This window comes from Stomoxys calcitrans, chromosome 3, assembly GCF_963082655.1.
Source record: "Stomoxys calcitrans chromosome 3, idStoCalc2.1, whole genome shotgun sequence".
NCBI lineage: Eukaryota > Metazoa > Arthropoda > Insecta > Diptera > Muscidae > Stomoxys > Stomoxys calcitrans.
The window spans coordinates 140,131,245-140,148,939 of record NC_081554.1 but is presented as its reverse complement, the minus strand read 5'-3'; the positions used below and the strand labels follow the sequence as shown (position 1 = coordinate 140,148,939).

The 17,695-nt window shown below is 45.3% G+C and overlaps 1 protein-coding gene across 1 annotated transcript; it reads left to right on the top strand.

Annotated features, from left to right (window-relative positions):
* Positions 1-15,304: 15,304 nt before the first annotated feature.
* Positions 15,305-17,057, top strand: LOC131996171 (histone H1-like; the record flags this gene model as incomplete). The annotated part of the gene is made up of 2 exons (XM_059365625.1): positions 15,305-15,595; positions 16,416-17,057. Coding segments are annotated over exons 1-2 (933 nt in total), but the record flags the coding sequence as incomplete, so codon positions are not given.
* Positions 17,058-17,695: the final 638 nt, after the last annotated feature.

Genomic DNA, 17,695 nt, shown 5'->3' with positions numbered 1-17,695 from the left:
ACTTAAATATTTGATATAATAGGTGGGCTGACCTATGAAACCAAATTTTAATTAGATATAGTTATATTTTTAGAAATATGTTTAAATACATGCTAAAAGAAATTATTTTAAGATGGAAGACATGAAATGTAATGTATATATGGATAGAAATGGAAATAAAAATCAAATTAAAATCAAAAATCAAAAAGTGCGAACTAATATCATTTGTGTTTCAGTGCTATTTTAATTGAATGGATTACTCCCAATGTTGCAACTGAATGAATGGGCTGGGCTTAGCCTCAGTGCATTTAATTTTATAATGTAGAAATGTATATCTCTAGGAAATATGATTATATAGTTAGAGAATAAGCTCGTAATTATAATTATAAGATAACCTCTTGTAAACGCATATAATAAGAGAAATGGGAAAATAAAACAGAAACATAAGGCGTAAGGCAACTGATTCAGTGATGGGCATTTGAAGTGTGAACATCGTAAGCCAGCAGTGAAAGAGGAAAGGCGGATAATAAAGTGTAAAATAAAATAAGATAAAGTTTGATAACAAAAATATATTAATCTAAAGCTGGTGAAATTTGGACATCTTAACTGCCATTGTGTGAAGCGCTAGTAGTCACCAGTGCTGCGCAAAAACTTGATTTTGCCAATATTGGTATATTAAAATTTGAGAAGCAAGAGAAGGCGCCAATGCTGGAACTTCCCAATTGTAAAATTGTCGACGTCCCTAGCGATCATGAAAATCGCATAGGAGGCGCCAGGATGAAGAAAATGGAAAGCCTAAGCGAAGTAGGTGCTAGTGCATCGAATTCAGTCGCTAGCTGCGAATTTCCTCGCAAAAGTGAGAAAAGGAGGTCAAGTGAGAAAGACCATCATTATGAAAGCCTGTGATATGAAGCAAGGATAAGGGAACCGGCAAAGCATATTGAAGTCTTGACATCAGACTACAAAAGAGCACAGGAGAAACTTGTGGAAATTGAAAATGAGAAATTGAATGCGGCAAAGCGCATCGACGATTTGGTAGCCAAGCTAAACGTGCTTACCAAGGAATTGGCTGGCAAAAATGTCAACGTCAGACTACATATCCCGAATGAGTGGCTTGCAGATAGCACTCCAACAAATAATAATAAGAGGGTAGATTGGCATGCCGACACCAATCTTATGGAAGATAATGGCATAGTGCAAGTCCGTAGCACTATGGAATCGGAGATAGGCCGAGAGGCTCCGATGGAAGAAAAGATGATGACCAATGAGACTGTGGTACCAAGTCCAGGAGGCGAAGAGGTTGCTTTCAAAGAGGTGCGGAACAAACGCAATACCGGAGCAATCCCAAAGACGACCCGAAAGATGACCAATGATGGAACGGAGAAGACTAAGAATGAGGGGAAATCAGGTAAGGCCAGCCCACCCATAATTAAGGTTTATGATGTAAATGTGAAGGATTTTACTAAGAAGATAACCGAGGTCTTAGGTCACAGCATTTTTACGCTGAATATGATCAATAGAAATTTGATAGGTTTGATGGTAGGGACGGTCCAGGACCATTCCAAGGTCAAGCAATATTTAGAGAACAAGAAGATTTCATTCTTCACATTTACGCCTAAGAATTTGAGGCCATACTCTCTGGTGGTAAGAGGACTATCAGACACGTTTGATGAGGATGATCTCAAGGAGTTCATAGAGGGGAGACAGCTCGATGTGAAGATTACCAATGTTATAAAGGGGAATAGTGGTAGATGGATCGTGCAGCTGGACAGGGAGTCTGATGTGGGCGCTTTTAAGAGACTTAAGCATCTCTTGAACAGCAGAGTGTCAATAGGCAGATACAGGAGGAAAGGCATAACGCAATGCAGGAACTGCTAGAGATATGGGCATGCATCGATGAATTGCAGTATGCCTTATAGATGTGTTAAGTGTGGAGAAGGTCATGGCCCGGGTAGATATGTGGTGCCAAAGAAGGGTCAGGAGAACAAGGAGGTGGTCAGAACCGATCCTGAGACAGGTCAGGTGGTGAGGACAGTGGAGCACCCGGTGAGGTGCGTGAATTGCGGGGTCGAGGGTCATGTGGCTAGTGCGAAGGAGTGCCCGGTTCTGGAGAAGGAAGACAGAGAGGAGGAATGTGGTGGTCAATGTTTCGCCACCCACTATAATGGCACCCATACGGAAGGTTGGTGTCCCAGATCGAGTTAATGTGGCTTCATATGCAGGAGCTTTGAGAGGTACATCGAAGGAAATCAGAGCACCAGTCCCGGCGACCAGGGGTATTGGTGAGACAGTAGGACAGACGATGCAGTTTTTCGATAAGGAATGCGAGAGACTTTTGGGCGGTGATTTTCTTACGGCCTTTAGAAAGGTTGAAGGGTATCTTGCGGATTACAAGAGGCTGAGAACGGACGAGGAAAGGACGCGCGCCATGGTGGGACTTATGGCGGCACTAGTCATGGGGAAGTAATGACTCTTAAGTATATTTTTATTAACGTGAATTCTCTTGTGTCTCGGTTCAAGAGACACTATATGCAATTATTTTTGAAACGACATAGACCCGATGTGCTGCTAGTTGCAGAACATAAGTTGACGGTGAGGAACAGGATATCGTTTAAGGGATATAAGTTATTTGTTGGAAATAGGAGAAACGGACGCGGAGGGGGCACGGCCATTTTTATGAGAGAGGGGATGAAAGGAGAGAGGATATCCGCTGATTTAGGAGCTATAGAGGGCACTATTATTAGTCTGGATATGTCAGGTGGTAGTTGCATTGTTGCATCCCTTTATTTAAGACCACACGATAAGTTAAGTGAGACGGATCTCGAGACATTGACAGAGGTGATTGGTACGGATGAGGCGATAATAGGTGCAGACCTGAACGCGAGGCACTATAGATGGGGGGATACTGCTGTTAACGGCAATATTGGGATATTGGCAGTATGGTTGGATCAGGACCCTGTATTGGAGTTAAGGAGGACATCCGGACCGACGAGGATTGTAACGGAGTCGCGTTCATACATTGATTTTTACCTGGTGACGGCAGGGATAGGAAGAATTGATGAGGAGAGGGAAAGAGGGGGTCTTCAGACTTTATACTATGAGTTGGATCATATGGCTGTTCAGTTGGATGTGGAAATGGAAGCCCTGGCCACAGGATCAGCGGCAGAGATATATGACTACACCACCATCCAGGTGGGAACCTTCAATGCCATGCTCATGACTGGATTTAGCACATGTGCATTGCCGGACGATCATAACGTTGGCACGAGGGAGATAGATAGGGCTGTGGAAGGAGTGACTAATGCTTTTATATCAGCGATGGAGGGGAGTATCCGTAAATTCAGACCGAATAGAGGAGTGATGAGGCAGTTGCCTGATGACATATCAAGTCTTATTGCGCAGGAGAAGACACTAAGACGCAGACTGCACAGAACGGTAGATGTACAAGAGGCGACTACGACAAAAGCCATTGTTAAGAACTTGGATCACATAATAAGGGATAGAATCCGTATATTTGAAGAGAACTCCTTCCTGAAGCAATTGGAAGGGATTAGACAATATGATAAGATGTTCCAGAAGATTAGGGCTTTCACTGGAGCCCGAACGAGTAAAGAAATTATGGAGTTAATTGATGTTCAGGAGAGAAGAATTGTATCGGATACTGGTATATCTGAGACCTTGGCGGATACTTTCTCCAGGATCCAAGGAAATTCCGGATTCCAAAAAGATGCAGACATTACACTGGAGGAGATATATAGACCGATGACATCGTTTGGGGATTCGCACCTTGCAGACGGCAGGAGATTACCTGGAGCTGGCCCACTTCCAGTGCCACTCATTACACCGGAGGAGGTAGGGTCTGTTCTCAGGAGATTGAACAATAAGAAGAGTTCTGGGAATGATAGAACACCCAATTATGTACTGAGGAGAGTAGGCGAAAGGTCTTGGGGACATCTCGCGAGATTATTTAATCATTGCATTAATATAGGATATTTCCCAAGGAAATGGAAGACGTCAAGGGTGATTCCGATTTTGAAGCCAGGGAAGGACCCCACAAGACCTGAGGGTTACTGACCCATATCGTTGTTGTTAAACTTGGGTAAGCTCTTTGAGATTTTTATTCTTGAGAGATTGAATGGTCACATAGAGGAGAACGAAGTCCTGTCGGACATGCAATTCGGTTTCAGGAGAGGGTTATCGACGAATCATGCACTCATGTCCCTAGCGGACAAGGTCAATAGAGGGGTTAATAAGAGAAGGGCGACCATAGCAGTCAGCCTGAATTTCGAGAAGGCATTTGATACAGTTTGGCAGGAGGGTATAATGTATAAGATGAGGGAGGTACATGGGTTTAACCCCTGTCTGGCCAGGCTGACTCGCGATTATCTTAGGAGCAGGACGTTTTCGGTGGAGGTGGGAGACGTCAAGTCCGCGAATAGAGATGTCGCAGCGGGAGTGCCACAGGATTCCGTGCTGGGCCCGGTGTTATATAACCTCTACCTGGCCGATATACCGAGGCCGGACGGTGAGGATATGATGATCATATATGCCGATGACATAATTGTGGCAGCGACGAGTGCCAGAGCCAAGATGGCCGAGAGAAGGTTGAATATATGCCTGCAGGGTCTGAAGGATTATTTCGAGCAATGGAGACTGCGGCTAAATGTCTCTAAATGCCGGGCTATAGTGTTCAAGGGTAGAAGAGGCAGCGTGCATAAGAACGCAAGATCATTTGTGCCGAGTATAAGAATCGGAGGAGAAGTCATAGCCAGTACCAGTACAATTAGGTACTTGGGGGTCATGTTTCAGGAAGACATGTCCTTCATGAAACATGTCGACCATGTACTTAAGAAGGGCTGGGCTGCCTTGACCACCTTCAAGGGCCTGCTGACGGGGAGAGGAGGATTGAGCAGAAGGATCAGGCTTGCTGTGTATTAGCAGGTTATACGACCCACGATGTCATACGGAGTCCCGACCTGGTATTCCATAAGCTCCCACCAGATGGAAAGGATAAGGGTCATTGAGAGAAGGATGTTAGCATACTGCCTTGGATTGAGGGGAAGGCAGGACGTTGCTGGATTTTATAGAAGACCTTCGTGTACGTTGCTGGATTTTATAGAAGACCTTCGTGTAGAAGAATTTATGAGGAAGGAGAAATGCCACGGATTGATAGATTTATGGTCGGGACGGCTGTGAACCATCTATCGAAATGCCGAGATCATGCGAATGTCATGATAAGGGGGTGTGAACTGGCAGACGGGGAACTGCAAAGTATCCTTGATTATAGAGGACATTTGGCATCGGTGTGTCTGATGGAATTGATCGATAGAGGTATGATGTTTGGTAATGACAACAAGCTACTGTTCTATCATCGGAGGTATGGCCAGTATGGCCATGATAGCCTTGTATATAATACGACGCAATGATCCTGGACCGGTCCCATTTTGTAAATATTTATACTTTTGATTTTTTTGTATTAACGATAGATTGGATTTGTTTTTGTTTTATTGTTTTTGTAAATATTAGATTAGGCTAGTTTTTAAGTGAAAACAGGAGAGTAGAGATCTCGGTTTTTTCCATTTTTCCGAGGCATAATTTGAATTGATTACTGGCTAAATGTCATGTTTAGAATAAGAAAACGAATTGGACTGGCCTTGGCATTTATTTACATATATTTATATATATTCTTGAATAATAAATCTCTAGATAAATTAAAGATGCTTAGAGGATAATTTTAAGGAAATAGAATTAAAACGCAAATATTGTAAACTGAAATCGATTGGAAAATAAAACAAGTATAAACAAGTAAAAGCGTGCTAAGTTCGGCCGGGCCGAATCTTATATACCCTCCACCATGGATCGCATTTGTCGAGTTGTTTTCCCGGCATCTCTTCTTAGGCTAAAAAGGATATAAGAAAAGAGTTGCTCTGCTATTAAAACGATATCAAGATATGGTCCGGTCGTATAAGAATTGCGCCCATTGGGGCTCACGAAGTAAAATAGAGAGAACGATTAAAATGGGATCTGCATCGGGCTATAGACCGATTCAGAATATAATAAACACGTTTGTTGATGGTCATGAGAGGATCCGTCGTACAAAATTTCAGGCATATCGGATAATAATTGCGACCTCTAGGGGTGAAGAAGTCAAGATCCCAGATCGGTTTATATGGCAGCTATATCAGGTTATGAACCGATTTGAACCTTATTTGACACAGTTGTTGAAAGTAAAAATAAAATACGTCATGCAAAATTTCAGCCAAATCGGATAGGAATTGCGGCCTCTAGAAGCTCAAGAAGTCAAATCCCCAGATCTGTTTATATGACAGCTATATCAGGTTATGGACCGATTTCAACCATACTTGGCACAGTTGTTGGATATCATGACGGAATACTTCGTGCAAAAACTCATTCACATCGGATAAGGATTGCGCCCTCTAGAGGCTCAAGAAGTCAAGACCCAAGATCGGTTTATATGGCAGCTATATCAGGTTATGGACCGATTTCAACCATACTTGGCACAGTTGTTGGATGTCATAACAAAGCACGTCGTGCAAAATTTCATTCTGATCGGATAAGAATTGCGCACGCTAGAGGCTCAAGAAGTCAAGACCCAAGATCGGTTTATATGGCAGCTATATCAGGTTATGGACCGATTTGAACCATACTTGGCACAGTTGTTGGATATCATAACAAAACACGTCGGAATGTGGTGGTCAATGTTTCGCCACCCACTATAATGGCACCCATACGGAAGGTTGGTGTCCCAGATCGAGTTAATGTGGCTTCATATGCAGGAGCTTTGAGAGGTACATCGAAGGAAATCAGAGCACCAGTCACGGCGACCAGGGGTATTGGTGAGACAGTAGGACAGACGATGCAGTTTTTCGATAAGGAATGCGAGAGACTTTTGGGCGGTGATTTTCTTACGGCCTTTAGAAAGGTTGAAGGGTATCTTGCGGATTACAAGAGGCTGAGAACGGACGAGGAAAGGACGCGCGCCATGGTGGGACTTATGGCGGCACTAGTCATGGGGAAGTAATGACTCTTAAGTATATTTTTATTAACGTGAATTCTCTTGTGTCTCGGTTCAAGAGACACTATATGCAATTATTTTTGAAACGACATAGACCCGATGTGCTGCTAGTTGCAGAACATAAGTTGACGGTGAGGAACAGGATATCGTTTAAGGGATATAAGTTATTTGTTGGAAATAGGAGAAACGGACGCGGAGGGGGCACGGCCATTTTTATGAGAGAGGGGATGAAAGGAGAGAGGATATCCGCTGATTTAGGAGCTATAGAGGGCACTATTATTAGTCTGGATATGTCAGGTGGTAGGAGTTGCATTGTTGCATCCCTTTATTTAAGACCACACGATAAGTTAAGTGAGACGGATCTCGAGACATTGACAGAGGTGATTGGTACGGATGAGGCGATAATAGGTGCAGACCTGAACGCGAGGCACTATAGATGGGGGGATACTGCTGTTAACGGCAATATTGGGATATTGGCAGTATGGTTGGATCAGGACCCTGTATTGGAGTTAAGAAGGACATCCGGACCGACGAGGATTGTAACGGAGTCGCGTTCATACATTGATTTTTACCTGGTGACGGCAGGGATAGGAAGAATTGATGAGGAGAGGGAAAGAGGGGGTCTTCAGACTTTATACTATGAGTTGGATCATATGGCTGTTCAGTTGGATGTGGAAATGGAAGCCCTGGCCACAGGATCAGCGGCAGAGATATATGACTACACCACCATCCAGGTGGGAACCTTCAATGCCATGCTCATGACTGGATTTAGCACATGTGCATTGCCGGACGATCATAACGTTGGCACGAGGGAGATAGATAGGGCTGTGGAAGGAGTGACTAATGCTTTTATATCAGCGATGGAGGGGAGTATCCGTAAATTCAGACCGAATAGAGGAGTGATGAGGCAGTTGCCTGATGACATATCAAGTCTTATTGCGCAGGAGAAGACACTAAGACGCAGACTGCACAGAACGGTAGATGTACAAGAGGCGACTACGACAAAAGCCATTGTTAAGAACTTGGATCACATAATAAGGGATAGAATCCGTATATTTGAAGAGAACTCCTTCCTGAAGCAATTGGAAGGGATTAGACAATATGATAAGATGTTCCAGAAGATTAGGGCTTTCACTGGAGCCCGAACGAGTAAAGAAATTATGGAGTTAATTGATGTTCAGGAGAGAAGAATTGTATCGGATACTGGTATATCTGAGACCTTGGCGGATACTTTCTCCAGGATCCAAGGAAATTCCGGATTCCAAAAAGATGCAGACATTACACTGGAGGAGATATATAGACCGATGACATCGTTTGGGGATTCGCACCTTGCAGACGGCAGGAGATAACCTGGAGCTGGCCCACTTCCAGTGCCACTCATTACACCGGAGGAGGTAGGGTCTGTTCTCAGGAGATTGAACAATAAGAAGAGTTCTGGGAATGATAGAACACCCAATTATGTACTGAGGAGAGTAGGCGAAAGGTCTTGGGGACATCTCGCGAGATTATTTAATCATTGCATTAATATAGGATATTTCCCAAGGAAATGGAAGACGTCAAGGGTGATTCCGATTTTGAAGCCAGGGAAGGACCCCACAAGACCTGAGGGTTACAGACCCATATCGTTGTTGTTAAACTTGGGTAAGCTCTTTGAGATTTTTATTCTTGAGAGATTGAATGGTCACATAGAGGAGAACGAAGTCCTGTCGGACATGCAATTCGGTTTCAGGAGAGGGTTATCGACGAATCATGCACTCATGTCCCTAGCGGACAAGGTCAATAGAGGGGTTAATAAGAGAAGGGCGACCATAGCAGTCAGCCTGAATTTCGAGAAGGCATTTGATACAGTTTGGCAGGAGGGTATAATGTATAAGATGAGGGAGGTACATGGGTTTAACCCCTGTCTGGCCAGGCTGACTCGCGATTATCTCAGGAGCAGGACGTTTTCGGTGGAGGTGGGAGACGTCAAGTCCTCGAATAGAGATGTCGCAGCGGGAGTGCCACAGGATTCCGTGCTGGGCCCGGTGTTATATAACCTCTACCTGGCCGATATACCGAGGCCGGACGGTGAGGATATGATGATCATATATGCCGATGACATAATTGTGGCAGCGACGAGTGCCAGAGCCAAGATGGCCGAGAGAAGGTTGAATATATGCCTGCAGGGTCTGAAGGATTATTTCGAGCAATGGAGACTGCGGCTAAATGTCTCTAAATGCCGGGCTATAGTGTTCAAGGGTAGAAGAGGCAGCGTGCATAAGAACGCAAGATCATTTGTGCCGAGTATAAGAATCGGAGGAGAAGTCATAGCCAGTACCAGTACAATTAGGTACTTGGGGGTCATGTTTCAGGAAGACATGTCCTTCATGAAACATGTCGACCATGTACTTAAGAAGGGCTGGGCTGCCTTGACCACCTTCAAGGGCCTGCTGACGGGGAGAGGAGGATTGAGCAGAAGGATCAGGCTTGCTGTGTATTAGCAGGTTATACGACCCACGATGTCATACGGATTCCCGACCTGGTATTCCATAAGCTCCCACCAGATGGAAAGGATAAGGGTCATTGAGAGAAGGATGTTAGCATACTGCCTTGGATTGAGGGGAAGGCAGGACGTTGCTGGATTTTATAGAAGACCTTCGTGTACGTTGCTGGATTTTATAGAAGACCTTCGTGTAGAAGAATTTATGAGGAAGGAGAAATGCCACGGATTGATAGATTTATGGTCGGGACGGCTGTGAACCATCTATCGAAATGCCGAGATCATGTGAATGGCATGATAAGGGGGTGTGAACTGGCAGACGGGGAACTGCAAAGTATCCTTGATTATAGAGGCCATTTGGCATCGATGTGTCTGATGGAATTGATCGATAGAGGTATGATGTTTGGTAATGACAACAAGCTACTGTTCTATCATCGGAGGTATGGCCAGTATGGCCATGATAGCCTTGTATATAATACGACGCAATGATCCTGGACCGGTCCCATTTTGTAAATATTTATACTTTTAATTTTTTTGTATTAACGATAGATTGGATTTGTTTTTGTTTTATTGTTTTTGTAAATATTAGATTAGGCTAGTTTTTAAGGTACTTTATAAGTGAAAACAGGAGAGTAGAGATCTCGGTTTTTTCCATTTTTCCGAGGCATAATTTGAATTGATTACTGGCTAAATGTCATGTTTAGAATAAGAAAACGAATTGGACTGGCCTTGGCATTTATTTACATATATTTATATATATATTCTTGAATAATAAATCTCTAGATAAATTAAAGATGCTTAGAGGATAATTTTAAGGAAATAGAATTAAAACGCAAATATTGTAAACTGAAATCGATTGGAAAATAAAACAAGTATAAACAAGTAAAAGCGTGCTAAGTTCGGCCGGGCCGAATCTTATATACCCTCCACCATGGATCGCATTTGTCGAGTTGTTTTCCCGGCATCTCTTCTTAGGCTAAAAAGGATATAAGAAAAGAGTTGCTCTGCTATTAAAACGATATCAAGATATGGTCCGGTCGTATAAGAATTGCGCCCATTGGGGCTCACGAAGTAAAATAGAGAGAACGATTAATATGGGATCTGTATCGGGCTATAGACCGATTCAGAACATAATAAACACGTTTGTTGATGGTCATGAGAGGGTCCGTCGTACAAAATTTCAGGCATATCGGATAATAATTGCGACCTCTAGGGGTGAAGAAGTCAAGATCCCAGATCGGTTTATATGGCAGCTATATCAGGTTATGAACCGATTTGAACCTTATTTGACACAGTTGTTGAAAGTAAAAATAAAATACGTCATGCAAAATTTCAGCCAAATCGGATAGGAATTGCGGCCTCTAGAAGCTCAAGAAGTCAAATCCCCAGATCTGTTTATATGACAGCTATATCAGGCTATGAACCGATTTCAACCATACTTGGCACAGTTGTTGGATATCATGACGAAATACTTCGTGCAAAAACTCATTCACATCGGATAAGGATTGCGCCCTCTAGAGGCTCAAGAAGTCAAGACCCAAGATCGGTTTATATGGCAGCTATATCAGGTTATGAGCCGATTTAAACTATACTTGGCACATTTGTTGGATATCATAGCAAAACACGTCGTGCAAAGTTTCATTCCAATCGGATGAGGATTGAGCACTCTAGAGGCTCAAGAAGTCAAAACCCAAGATCGGTTTATATGGCAGCTATATCAAAACATGGACCGATATGGCCCATTTACAATACCAACCGACCTACACTAATAAGAAGTATTTGTGCAAAATTTCAAGCGGCTAGCTTTACTCCTTCGGAAGTTAGCGTGCTTTCGACAGACAGACGGACGGACGGACGGACAGACGGACGGACATGGCTAGATCGACATTAATTGTCGCGACGATCAAGAATATATATACTTTATGGGGTCTCAGACGAATATTTCGAGTAGTTATAAACAGAATGACGAAATTAGTATACCCCCTATCTTATGGCGGAGGGTATAAAAAGAAATTGTTACTATCTCATCGTAAAATGAATAATTCTGTGAAAACTTTTGTAAAAATTTTTATTCGCTTCCACACAACGTTTCGCAAAATTTCGTATTTGACTACTATGTACTTCTCATAATTTCGATGTACCCAGCCATCACTAGTCTAAAGGTTGAAACCATATTTTCAACCAATCAGCGTACACCAGTAGTGAGTGTATATTTACAAAGTGTTAAAGTGTTTTTAAAAAGAAAAATATAAGTGAAGCTATACCTGCCAGCGGCTTTTCGTTATTCACGTGCCGAGGGCAGGTAAAATCGATTCATCTTTGGCCTGGCGTAGCCTGGATGCAGCGGAACAAAAGAGTCAAGGCATCAACCCTTTGCCACGACTACAACAACAGCAAGCCACGGTAACAACATCGCTATTAGGTTTTACCGTGGGCTTTTCCAACGATTAGCGAATTGGATACCTGCGGTCAATTTGGCAGCCGTCAACAACAGCAGATATTGTGGCTGAGTGCACAAAGCCTATGGTGCCATGTCAGTTCGAAGGAAAATTACTTCCGATGAAGATTCCGACGGACCGTCGAAGAGCGCGCCAGATAAAAAAGCAACGACTATGCTAGACGTCGTTACAATCAACAGGACCGAATACCAGTCCCTGGTAGATTTGGTCGAAAGTCAGCGCCAAGAACAACAGCGTCTATTGGCGCTTGTTAAAGAGCTTGGCCACCAAGTCCAAGAGCTCGGGAACAAGGAAAGAAACAGCTGGCAGAGGTCAAGGGACCTAATGCCAACAATGGCACAATGGATGCCATGGATATGGAACCTGCTGACACACCGCCAGTGCAGCAGCCCGTGGTCATAAAGCCGATGCCCGGGAAGATCAATGTTGTGAGTGCAGCGCCGGCCTCACACATGGTGGTACCGAAGAAGCCGGCCATGACGATATTGAGCGATGGACTACCTAGCACCCCAGCTGTGGCAGCACCATCAACAACTGCAGTTCCATCAACATCATCAGCTGCAGCATCAACGTTTAGAACAACAATGGCAGATGACCTGCCATCTACATCATCAGCAGCAGCACGCTCCGTCGTGCTCGAGAGTCTGTCATCGTCTTATGATGAGGAAGATGTCCGGGCTGGGCTACGTGGTCTGCCACTAAGCCTGGACATCAAACGGATTGTGAGGTTAGGGGGGAATAAGTGGCTTATCCACTTGGCAAGGGGACCCGACGTTGTCGGACTCTACGAGGTTAGGAGGTTCCTCAGCCGTAGGGTCTTGTTTAGGAAGGACGTGAAGGTCGGGTTCTCGCAGTGTTTAAACTGCCAGAGGTTCGGCCATGTTTCCACCAACTGCGGCATGCCATTCCGGTGTGTAAAATGTGGTGGCGAACATGGCCCTGGGAAGTGCGCCATTCCGAAGGGGGTCTCACAACCCCGTTCGATAAAGGTGCAGGACCCTACCACTGGAGTTGTGACGGTGTGTCCTGAGTTTGCGTTGCTGCAACGGCTGCTTCGGCGGCCCCGGTTGGACGCTACGCCCAACGAGGTGTCTCCTATGCTGCTGTGGCCACGGTTCGCACTGCGCCTGTTGAGGCACCGGCCCCTGTTCGTCCCGCACTTGCTGCGGTGCCGAATGGGGCTGGTTCTGCCGCCGCATCCGCTGCTGGTCTATTCGCCTCGTTTGACGTGAAGTGCAGGGATGCTTTCGGTAAGGACTTCCTTACCTGCGCAGCCGTCCTGCGTCAGCGATCTGCTGACATCAGGACGATGGTAGAGGTAGGCGACATTTGTGGAGCCATGATGTCGGTAGTTGACTCTCTCTGCGATGTCTAGAGATCTGAGAGTAGTATTTGTTAATGCCAATTCAGTCGTTTCTAGGCTGAAAGACATTATCTTAGACTATTCTTGGATAGACATAGCCCTGACGTCATGCTTGTGGCCGAGCATAAGCTGAACGCGGGGCATCGCTTTGAGATGGAAGGGTATATTGTCTTTGCCCAGTACAGACGGGACCGCGCGGGTGGCGGAACGGCTGTGTTGGTCAGGGACAATATCAGGTGTGATAGGGTCCAGTTGGACTTAGGGGTTCTCGAGGGGACCTGTGTCAGGATACACAGAGAGGGCGGAAGGCCGCTCTGTGTGGTTTCCCTCTACTGCGCACCGGCCAATGACTTTGATGTATCTGCTCTAGATGCGTTGGGGTCATTGGCTGCGGGCTGTGAGGTCCTGGTCGGCGCTGACCTGAATGCCAGGCACGTCGAGTGGGGCGGCGGCTCTACTTGCGGCAGAGGGAGATTAGTACGCGAGTTTTTGCTCCGATGTCCCGATCTGGACGTTGTTCCACGGGCGGGCCAACCAGGTTCGGTAGGGGGTCAGCCTCCTACTTCGATATCTGTTTGGCATCGCCTGGCGTTGCAGTGTCCGGCACGCGTGGTAGGATGATCGGCACTCTTAACTATGAGTCTGATCATAGGGCCTTGGAGATCCTTGTCTCTGGTGTTCGCCCGGATACGAGGGAGCCTGCTTTGTTTTATAACTACGCTAGAATGGACCGACGCAGGTTCCACAGGGTTCTTGCCGACAATCTGGGTGAATGTTCTCTGCCGGTAGACCGAAATGTCACATGCGAGGAGATCGATGCGTGCATTGATTCCCTGAGTGGGGCACTTCGTTATGCCATGGAGTCCTCCACACCAAGGGTACGCCCTAGGCGTGGTGGCTCTCGGAGACTTTCCCCGGAGGTTGTGGAACTGTTCCGGACGAAGAAAAGGCTTAGGCGCGCTCTTCATAGGACCACGGATCCTTTCCGGTACGACTTGTATAGGATGGAGATCCGGGATTTGGACCGTGTCTTGCGTGAAGAGATACGACGGTACGATGAGGAATTTCTGCTGAAATTTTCTGCGGCTCTGGCCGCTGATGGATCCGCTGGAGGAGGCTCTGTGGACTAGCGCAGGGGCCGATTTGTTTCAGCCGACGCGGTGGGAGATGCCCTTCGGGCTAGGCGTAATCGTAGATCCTGCGGTTTGGACGGGGTTCCTGACATCGTCCTTAAGAGGACGGACAGGAGGGCCTGGGGTGTCATCGCGGTCCTATTTAATCATTGCCTCAATTTTTGTTATTTCCCGACGACTTGGAAGGAGGCCATTACGGTCCCCATCCTTAAGTCGGGGAAGGACCCATCCAGGGGTGATGGTTATTGACCGATCAGCTTGCTCCCTTCATTGGGCAAGCTCTTTGAGTTTTTCATACTAGAGGGCATCAGGGAAACTCTCGATGACAGGGCGATAATGCCTGACTGCCAGTTCGGTTTCAGGCGGGGTCTCTCCATCTCCCATGCCCTGACTGTATTCGGGAACCATGTTTCTAGGGGGCTCAACCGGCGACACGTCACGATTGCCGTGAGCCTCGATTTCTCCAGGGCGTTTGTTAGCGTATGGCATGATGCTATCATACACAAGATGAGGATCCTGGGTTTTGACACAAACCTCTGCCGGTTGGTCAGAGATTTCCTTGATGACAGAACTTTCAGGATCTGAGTAGGCGAGACTTTGTCGGGTAGTAGAGACGTGCGAACAGGGGTACCCCAGGGGTCTCTCCTGGGCCCGATTTTGTACAACATCTTTGTGTCTGACATTCCGGAACCACCCGCTGGCGACCTGCTCCTTGCTTATGCCGATGACATTCTCATTGCGGCATCGGGACCAGACGCTGCGGTTGTGGATGCCAGAGTGAACCATTACTTGGAGGAGCTCTCTGTCTATTTTGACAGATGGAGGCTGAAGCTTAATGTTGACAAATGCGAGGGCATGATCTTCAAGGGTAAGAGGCGGAACTTGTACCCCCGTTCACGGGCGTACGAACCCGCTCTTGCCATTGGAGGTCAGGCCATCGCCACTCGCGACAGCATTAAGTATCTCGGCGTTGTCTTCCAGGAAAGGTTCACCTTTGTTAGACACATTGATTATCTACTCAACAAGGTCAAAGGGGTCTTCTTCTCCTACCTGAGGGTCTTTAGAACCTCAGGGGGTCTCAGTAGGCGTGTGAAGCTGCTGATCTATAAACAGATCATCAGGCCTATCACCGCCTACGCCTTTCCGGTATGGTTCGACATCACGTCCAACCAAATGGAAAGGTTAAGGATCTGGGAGAGGAGGATCCTCGTCTCTGGTCTGGGCCTCAGACCTGCTATGGGCCCTGATGGGGTGGTGCGACGGCCATCCTGTGAGATGGTCTACTCCATGGCAGGTCTTGAGAGGATCGATGTGTTCCTTGTCAGGTGCGCGTTGGGTTTCTTGGGGAAGGCGTCCACTGTGGACAATGGTTTGGTGAGGGGATGTCTTCAGGGCGACATAAGTACTGGCCGTTTGTTGGAGGTGCCACACCGACCGCCGGTGTGCCTTGCAGATTTGGAGCAACAGGGCCTGCTTTCTAGGGATGGCAGACTCCTGTTCTATAATAGGAGGTTCGGATCCACCGGATTTGAGGACCTGGTCTACAACACTGCTCAGTAGGCAGTCTTCTGTGGGGGCATTGGGCTCCTTGTGAATGTGTATACAGTATATAATTTTTAGTTTATAAGTGTCATTATTTTATCTTAGTTTATAAGTATTATCGGATATTAACTTTTCTTCCAGGTACTATGGTTAAAAGAATAAAGTAATAGTTATGTGCTACGGCTGCGCCTCTGCACCTCTTTCGAATAATGAATATATTTAGATAAGTAATAATATTTTACGCTAAATTTATATGTATATAGACAACATAACTTTAAGAATGTTCCTAATTGTCCTAACGATAAGTGTTTTGAAAATTAATAAATCAGCCAAAGGCGTTAAAGGTTGAAACCATATTTTCAACCAATCAGCGTACACAAATAGTGAGTGAATATTTACAAAGTGTTAAAATGTTTTTAAAAAGAAAAATATAAGTGCGATCAAGTCTGACGCAGCCGTTGTTGAAGCCACCGCATCTCCAGTCGCCTCTGTTGAGAAAAAGGCACCTAAGAAAGCCGCTGCCAAGGCAAAGAAACCCTTTGCTGCCCCAAGCCATCCACCAAACCAACAAATGGTCGATGCTGCCATCAAAACATTGAAAGAACGTGGTGGTTCCTCATTGCCTGTCATCAAGAAATACTTGGCCAGCACATACAAAGTTGATGCTGTAAAATTGGCCCCATTCATCAAGAAGTACTTGAAGAGCGCTGTTGCTAGTGGAAAATTGATCCAAACTAAAGGTAAGGGTGCCTCCGGTTCATTCAAATTGTCCCCATCTGCCTCGAAGGAACCTAAAGCAAAGAGCGCCGAAAAGAAGAAGAAGGCCCCAGCCGGTGATAAGAAAAAGAAGGCAGCAGCACCCAAAAAGGCAGCCGGTGAAAAGAAAGCCGCTGCAAAGAAGCCTTCCGCTGCTAAAAAGACCGCCGAGAAGAAGAAGACCGAAAAGGCCAAGGCTAAAACTTCCAAAAAGACAGGTACAGTTAAAGCTAAACCCGCAAAAACTGCCGCCAAAGCATCAGCCACTAAACCAAAGTCACCCAAGGCAAAAACCACCGCTGCCAAGCCCAAAAAGGCTGCCGCAGCAAAGAAGCCAGCTGCCAAGAAGACCGCCGCTAAGAAGTAATTTTTCCATGCAAAATTACTTATCATGTCAAAATGATTATTTTCGATATTCGAAAGGAGTATATCTAACAGCCCTATTCAGGGCTACAAAAAATTTTTAAAAAGAGACCAAATTTAACTCAAACATTTTTTTAATTACCTAATAAATACTATGTTAATTTTAAGGGAAAAGCTAATCACAGCCCTTTTCGTAGCTGAAAATTTTTTTTGAAATCTTTTAATACAATTGTTACTTAAGATGGGAAATAATTACCCCTTAAGAACATTAAATGGGATTTTTTTCCGCAACTTGATAAACTGTTTCACTTAGGGTCACAAACCAAAGCAATTACTAAGAATTATGAAAATCACTTAATGTTAAAGAAAATCTCATTTAGCATACCTAACCAATAAGAGAGTGCCGTACAATATTCCCTTCAAAAATCACACTTAGCATACCTATTTCATTCTTTAAGAGCATACCTACCCATAGATCTCGCGTACAAACGCATAAGTCCACATATACATCCCTACACCATTTCACGCTAATATACTAGTATACATCCCTAAAAAATTTTGTATCAACACACACGCTCACATATA